Here is a 7418-nt window from a genome sequence, read left to right on the forward strand (position 1 = left end):
AGCGCGCGCCCGAGTTTTTGGAGCTGCATTCGTGTCCGCAGGTCGCGCCTATGCACGAGTTTGGTGTTTTTGGTTTAAGGAACCAAGATTTGCACCCCCCTGCGCGCGGGTAGGAATTGTAGCATAACCATAGACACAAGCTTGTAAGCCTTCCATGCAATGAAGCTTATAAACCTTGTTGAGTTTGGTCTCTCTACTAATGTGGGACTCATTCCCACATTCCTCTCTTTTGCTAAACTTATTCTCAAATACCCATCTTTGAGTATCGATATCTCATTCACTTATACTCTATTTTGGACATATAATATATCGTTTCGAAGTCCTAATGGAGGAGAACACAAACCCACTTAGAGTTCGTTCTATATACAACATATGTATATATTTATATATGTCCAAAGTTAGTAAAAAATATAAATATTTTTACTAAATTTCCAACAATCCCCACATGAATGGAGATCGATCTCTGCACATCCAATTTCCAGACGAAATTTTCAACAGTTGAATCCTGCATAGGATAGGTAGGTATTACCCTTTGAACCCTCCCTTAAGAAGTTACACTTAATCTCCTAGCAGTTAGTAGATCTCGATGTCTTTGAACTAAGCTGCCATTTATGTAGACGACAATGTAAATCTCATAAGACTCTCCCTGACAAGGTCATATCCTCATAGACATGTTCGTTTTGGTCATGAACACTAACCTGGTTCTGCAAGAGCTTTAGGAAATTTTTCCCCTATAATTCCCTTCGAGGCGACCCCACTTCTTTCTCACATAGGTGATTCCAAAAATCATTAAAAACCATATGTTTAGCCTAATTTTGTCACTACATAAAGGAATGGACTAGGAAGAAATGTTAACTCCCCCCATAGTGACCTGCCCCACTCATACAATTAGGTTATCCTTTTGAACCCAGATCTTGGGATCTCCAGTCTTCTGGGTAAGGTTTCCTTCGTATGAATTTATTCATTTATGGGCTTTAGTCCCATTCCTCTTGACGACTTATAAACTACATCTTTACTCAAGCCTTTTGTAAGCGGATCCGCAATGTTATCCTTTGACTTCACCCAGTTAACCGTGATAACCCCTGTAGAGATTAGTTGACGTATCGTTTTATGTCTACGTCTAATGTACCTTGATTTCCCATTATACATTGTACTTTGAGCTCTACCAATTGCCGATTGGTTATCACAATGTATAAATATGGCCGTTACCGGCTTAGGCCATTCGGGAATGTCCTCTACAAATTGACGTAGCCACTCCACCTCTTCAACACAAATATCTTGTAAATGCTTTTAAAGGTAGTACCTCTTAAAATTCAGCAAAATCTTGTAAATGCTTTTTAAGGTGTGTGTGTATATATATATATATATATATATATATATATATATATATATATATATATATATATATATATATATATATATATAAAGTTACCGGTTCGGTTAATCTATAAAACCATAATCGAACCGTTAGCTATCGGTTAGGAAAAAATACAAACCGAACCATTGGTTTTAAAAATGGTTTGGTTAATATGGTTTGGTTTCATCGGTTAATTTTGTTATGGTTCGGTTTTTCGTTTATTATGCTCAACCCTTCATAAGACATTGAGCCTGACATATCATAATCAAACCTTAAGAAAAAGATAGGATATAGGTCTAAATGTTTGGTGACAAGACGAGCTTATGTTATATTTATACCTCATGACCCTCATTCACGACACTATATAAAACCAACCTTCAATTTTATTTGTAATACCAAACCAAATAATATAATATATATATATTTTACAAAATATAAATTTTAAAATAGTATAAAAAACAAATATATCCACGGCCACAAAAAAGATAAATACAAAAGATTGCCCATTCCACAAAACAACTACTAATTTATCAAATGGATTCACTATAAAGTTATTATTTTCTGCCAAATTAATCTGGAGTTAAGATATATATTAGATTTTTTTCATTATTACACTAAATTTGTCTTCAAAAACATTTGTCACCCCATTTTATACACTTCACAATATATTTGTGCTACGAAATTGGTTCTTGAAGATCCCTGCAACAAAAATATCATCAATCTAAAAGAAGATTGTGAATAGTTTGACATTATGAATGCCAAATTGCAATAGACGTTGCGAAATAAAAACTCCAATTTTTAATGCCAAATTTGACATTAAAAAATTGCAATTGGTTTTGCGAAATTGATAAATTGTCATCATTTTTTTTCTGACGTTTTTGTTTTCAAATTTCAAGGGACCATGAAGGTTATTTTGTAGAACGTGATTTTTTTTTTCCATAAATTAGTTATGATTGACTTTTTTTCCTTTAAAATACATATAACTTACCCACGTTAACGGGAACCATAAAATCCTTTTATGTATCTCTAATCAAGTATTGGACGCATGCATCTACCATAAAAGGAATAAAAAGCTTCACAATACTTCTGATAACAAGTCTTTTTGTAGGGAGAAGGGGACTTGAAAAGAATTTGAATTTTGATAGAGGGGAAAAGGTCAAAAATAGAGAAAATAGAAAATGGGTATTGGAAAAAAGCAAGAACTATTTGGAATAAAGCTGAAAAATGCGATTTTAATCAGTAAAAAAGCCAACAAAACCACACCTTCTCCCACTTGGAAACTAGGGTTTTCTAATTCATCTTCTCCACATCATCATTTCTCAATGAAATCATCCCTTTCCGCTAGAAAGATTGGTGCAAATCTTTGGGAAGTTCAACCCCAATTCAATTTCAACACAAACGACGGTGATCGTGATGCCGATGATGGTGATGGTGATGGTGATGTTGCTGTTGATCGTGGTGGTCTAATCCACCACCATCACCGGCGCCACCATGAGAAAGACGAATTTGAGGTCTCTGATCAATTGGATGGAGAATCTTCTGATAGTGATCCACATACTGTAAGTTTCTCCTTATAAAATTTCATTCTTTTATGGGTAATTGGTGGTGGTGATAGGCTGAGCCACCGCCGTCGACGCTGTCATAGTTGAGTTTTGTACTTTTTGATCAGTTGAAAGAATTTTCTCCTGATAGATATTCACACATCACACCCTGCAAGTTTTTTCCTCGAATATCCATTTTCTTATGTTAAAATTGTTTTTCTAAGCATTTAAATTAATGATTTATATTGATAAAAACATAAAAGAAAGACCAGTACATTTGATTTTATTGTAAGTTAATCGTTGTTTATGCTTTTAAACATGATACGAAATCAAAACTACTTTTCGTATATTCATCATCTTATGATATTTAGTTTTTAAAAACATTTCTTTAACATACACCCAAAAAGAGAAAAAAAAATTAATTAACTCAAAAGCAAACAAATGGTTGTTCTCGAGGAACCATAACTAAAAAATGTAATATAAGCTTTTATGAAAAGTAAGGAAATTATAAAATTCTTTAAATATTGATGAAGATATTAATAAAAGAGTTTTCTGCATAAATTATTGTTTTTAGAAAGATTTGGAAAATTATATTTGAAGAAAATAAAATATTTAACTGCATGATATTTCTATTGAAAATATATCAATCTTTAGACAAACTCGTGGATTGAGATGAAAATTTTACTCTTTTCCTTTATAAAGCAGACATAGAAAGAGTTCAAACATCGTAACTTGGTTTTTGCTACAAACAATGAAACAAACTGATGTTTTTATTGAAAAGACAAAAACTTTCGAAAGTGCAAAATTTATTTTATTAAAAGGGCAAATTCCATGTAAAAGAAATCTTCATTTTGAATGGGCATTTTTAGATCTGAAGTTCAAAGATTTATCTTATAATTTGAAAATTAAATAACCAACCTGGTTACCAGACGTGGAAATTTTATTTTTAGGTGACATTATCTTTTATTTGATTATAAACATTAATTTCGAAAATACAATACCAAGAATGTCTTTCAAGAATTATGGAAATGTAAATGTCAATTGCCTTAAAGTATGTTTGTTTTTAAATCTTTTGTTGTTTTTACAAAAACAATTGTTTCCTTTTTCTATTTCTATTCAGCCAGAAATTAAGACCAGTTTGAGAAGAAAAAGTAAAAAAATATCCCATTTGCCAATTGGGAAAAATGAAGATCTACAACATGTATCATCTGCAAGTTGTTGTAGTTCAATGCAGGTACTTTTTGGGTTAAATGAAAAAAATAACAATGTACTTTATTTATTTGTTTATTTATAACATTCGACTTTTCTTTTTTCTCATTTTAATATTAAAAAAGAACCACCTAACTATAACAATGTCTTCTAAATACAAAACAATTTGGGTACTATAAGTAGAACTTCAACATACAATGTCGTAATAAGATTTTAATATATATATATATATATATATATATATATATATATATATATATATATATATATATATATATATATATATATTCGTTACTTATAAAATTCTATTTTCATTTTTTCTCTTCCGAAATTATATTTCAAAAAAATGTACCTAATTATAGCAATGTCGTTTAAATATGAAATAATTTTTCATTGCGGAAAGGGATATAATTTCGAAGTATAATGTTAGAATAAGAAAAATATCAAAAATTAAGTGTCTTAACAGGAAAAAAAATTGGAAGTACGATGCCATAATAATAAAAACGTAAAATACATTTCTCTAAAGTACAATGTCATGATAAGAAAAAAATATGAAAGTACAATGCTATAGGCTTATAATAGAAATAAATCATAGTAAGATACTAAGTTGCTATAATAACACATAAATAAAAATATATTGCTAGTTCTTTGTAAATTAATCCCAATTTTTGTCATCATTTCTGTTCATAGGTAACGCCTTACGCTTGTGGCATTACCCCAAGTGGCTACACCTTGAAGACATCAACACATCTCCTTAAAGTCCTCAATCGAATTTGGAACCTTGAAGAACAACATTCATCCAACGTAGCATCAATCAAAGCCCTAAAACATGAACTCGACATCTCACGAGCACAAATCAAAACCCTAATCGAAGAAAGAAAAAACGATCATAAAGAAATTAACGAATTGAAATGGTCAACACACGAGAAGAAGAAAAAAGCAGTTCAGTCAACAAAAGACGAGATCTCAGATACAAAATCTTCGTTGATTCGCGAGAGAAAAGCACGGATTCTGTTGGAAAGTTTGTGCGACGAATTTGCAAAAGGGATTAGAGATTACGAACAGAAAGTGAGAACTTTACAGCAAAATCGTGGGAGAAAAGATGAAAATGGACCCGATAGGCTGATTCTTCATGTTTCTGAAGCATGGCTTGATGAAAGGGTGCAGATGAAGTGTGATTTATCAGAGAACACATCGATTTCTGATAATTTATGTTGTGAAATTGAAACGTTTCTTGAGGCTAAAAAGAAACAATCGCGTGTTTCTAGGGTTGAAGACGACTGTGAGCCATCTTCAAGGATGGTGAATCAGGGTGTAAAGTCGAACACATTGATGGCAAAATTACTTGAAGCAAGGTTAGAAAGCAAGCTTTTGAAATCAAGAAGTAAGAACTAAGAAGGTTGTTTAGGTTTAGCATAGTTTTCTTGTAATTTTGGTTTATACTATAATGTGAAGAGATGGTATATTGATCTTGAAATCATCATCTGTTTGTCATTTTCATTTTAAGACATTTTCGACCAAACTCTAGTTTTGGTAAAAAAAAAAGGAAATGGTGGACACTGTTGTGTGCCAATTTGGGGAAGCATATGATAATTATGATGAACTTGTTAAAGAAAGAAAAAGAATGCCAAAGATCAGAGCTTCTGGAGAGCTTTATTATTATTACTATAGCATAATAAATTTTTGTTATTTGTTTGATTTGATCACTATTTATTTATTTATTTTTTGTAATAGGTTACTAAAGTATTATTTTATCTGTTAAATAGAGAAAAAAAAAGTCTCATAGACTATATGGCATTTTTATTTTTGTTTTTAAATTAAAATTGAATACTTATCTATGTTACATTTTTTCAAGATAAAGTTATAAAGCTCATGGAACATTGTAACATCCTGAATTCGGCTTTGTCAATTTAATCATTTATTTATTGTTTTATTGAGGAACTCGACGAGTTGATGCCTCAATTCGTCGAGTAGAGTCTAATCTGTTGGCGCTTTTTCGCGAGCGGACTCGACGAGTTGGAACCCGACTTGCCGAGTCGGTGCTGATTAGGAAAACCCTAATCCCCGGGTTTGGGAGCCTATTTAAAGACCTTTATGACCTTCATTTGCGGCCACCTTGTTCCAGAGAAACCCTAGAGAGCCGAGATAGTGAGTTTGAGGGCAAGAGGAGGCTATTCTTCATCTTTTTGTGTGGTTTTGCTTGAAGGAAGATAGGAGCACAAATCTAAAGTGTGAAGGGGACTGGATTTGAGCTAATCATCTCGTGATATCATCTTTGGAGGTATAATCCTTTCCATTTTTTGTGTTATATTGGTTGGACTTCTTGATTTTAGGGTTTTTACCATCATTTTATGAAAGATCTAGTGAGCATGAGGTCCTCTTTGGGATTATGACATCAGAGAGGTCCCTAGAGTCATTACCTTCTAGCTTTTTGCAAGCAAATAAGCATTGGAGACTAGGTTGCCATTTCTAGTGTTATTTCTCCATTTGAGGCTTGTTTTGGGTTGCATGCACGTAAAGGTTGCACCTTTACGTGACTTTTGAGTGTTTAAGGGTTAGATCTATGATTTGGCTAAGCAGATTTGACCTCAGGAGGTTGTATGAGCAAGTCCATGGAGGAAACTCGCCGAGTCCATATGTAGACTCGACGAGTCGGATCGGGTTGCCCCGGGGTCTGACTCCAGTGGTGACCCGGTGAGTTGAGGGGTGACTCAATGAGTCGAGTGAGGCTTAGAAAGGGAAGAGTCTGTGGGGACGATGGAACTCGCTGAGTCGTCGTATGCACTCGACGAGTCTGGTCAAAATGACAGTTGACTTTTGGGTTTGTCAATAAATGGGCCTCGGGCCTGTAGAGAGGGGTAGAATGGTCTTTTACCCTTCCAGGGATTTTCTTGAGAGAATATCCAAAATATGAAGAGACATTTATTTAGTGAAATCTATTATCGTGACTAGGCGGAGGCTAGGGCAGTATTTTGATATCGAGATTTCACCGAGATTCCCGAGGTGAGTCTTCTCACTATACTTTACCTAGAGTGGTAATCAGAGCTATGTGACAGTGTATCTTGTATGCTATTAATGTGTTGTGATTCTATGTGATATGTGATATGCATGATTTAGAGTTTACAGAGTTAGGACCAGTGGGTCCACAGAGTTATGGGACCAAGAGGGTCCCATAAAGATATTCGACTAGAGGGTCATCAGAGTTACAACCTTGAGTGACTGATATGTGTCTATGTGGTATTTTGGGGAACTCACTAAGCATTTATGCTTACAGAGTTTTGTGTATGTGTTTCAGGTACTAGTGACGATCG

At 33.5% G+C, this 7418-nt stretch overlaps 1 protein-coding gene across 2 annotated transcripts; it reads left to right on the forward strand.

Moving 5' to 3' along the window:
- Positions 1-2451: 2451 nt before the first annotated feature.
- On the forward strand, positions 2452-5613 carry LOC111911039 (uncharacterized protein At5g41620). Of its 2 annotated transcripts, XM_023906819.3 has the most exons (3): positions 2452-2916; positions 4019-4132; positions 4798-5613. In XM_023906819.3, the coding sequence occupies exons 1-3, from the start codon at positions 2536-2538 to the stop codon at positions 5500-5502; spliced, it is 1200 nt and encodes a 399-aa protein (XP_023762587.1). In that variant the 5' UTR covers positions 2452-2535; the 3' UTR covers positions 5503-5613. The 2 variants fall into 2 exon arrangements, with proteins under 2 accessions (XP_023762587.1, XP_023762589.1); XM_023906821.3 differs by lacking the exon at positions 4019-4132.
- The last annotated feature ends 1805 nt before the right edge of the window (positions 5614-7418 follow it).

The sequence above is a fragment of the Lactuca sativa genome, chromosome 3, assembly GCF_002870075.4.
Source record: "Lactuca sativa cultivar Salinas chromosome 3, Lsat_Salinas_v11, whole genome shotgun sequence".
Taxonomy (NCBI): Eukaryota; Viridiplantae; Streptophyta; class Magnoliopsida; order Asterales; family Asteraceae; genus Lactuca; species Lactuca sativa.

What these genes read in the sequence shown, in the direction of transcription:
- LOC111911039 (XM_023906819.3), top strand. Translation starts at nt 2,536, where the DNA reads ATGGGTATTGGAAAAAAGCAAGAACTATTTGGAATAAAGCTGAAAAAT. An exon ending in CTGATAGTGATCCACATACT is followed by an intron (nt 2,917 to 4,018) that starts GTAAGTTTCTCC and finishes ATTTCTATTCAG; the next exon opens with CCAGAAATTAAGACCAGTTT. An exon ending in GTTGTTGTAGTTCAATGCAG is followed by an intron (nt 4,133 to 4,797) that starts GTACTTTTTGGG and finishes TTCTGTTCATAG; the next exon opens with GTAACGCCTTACGCTTGTGG.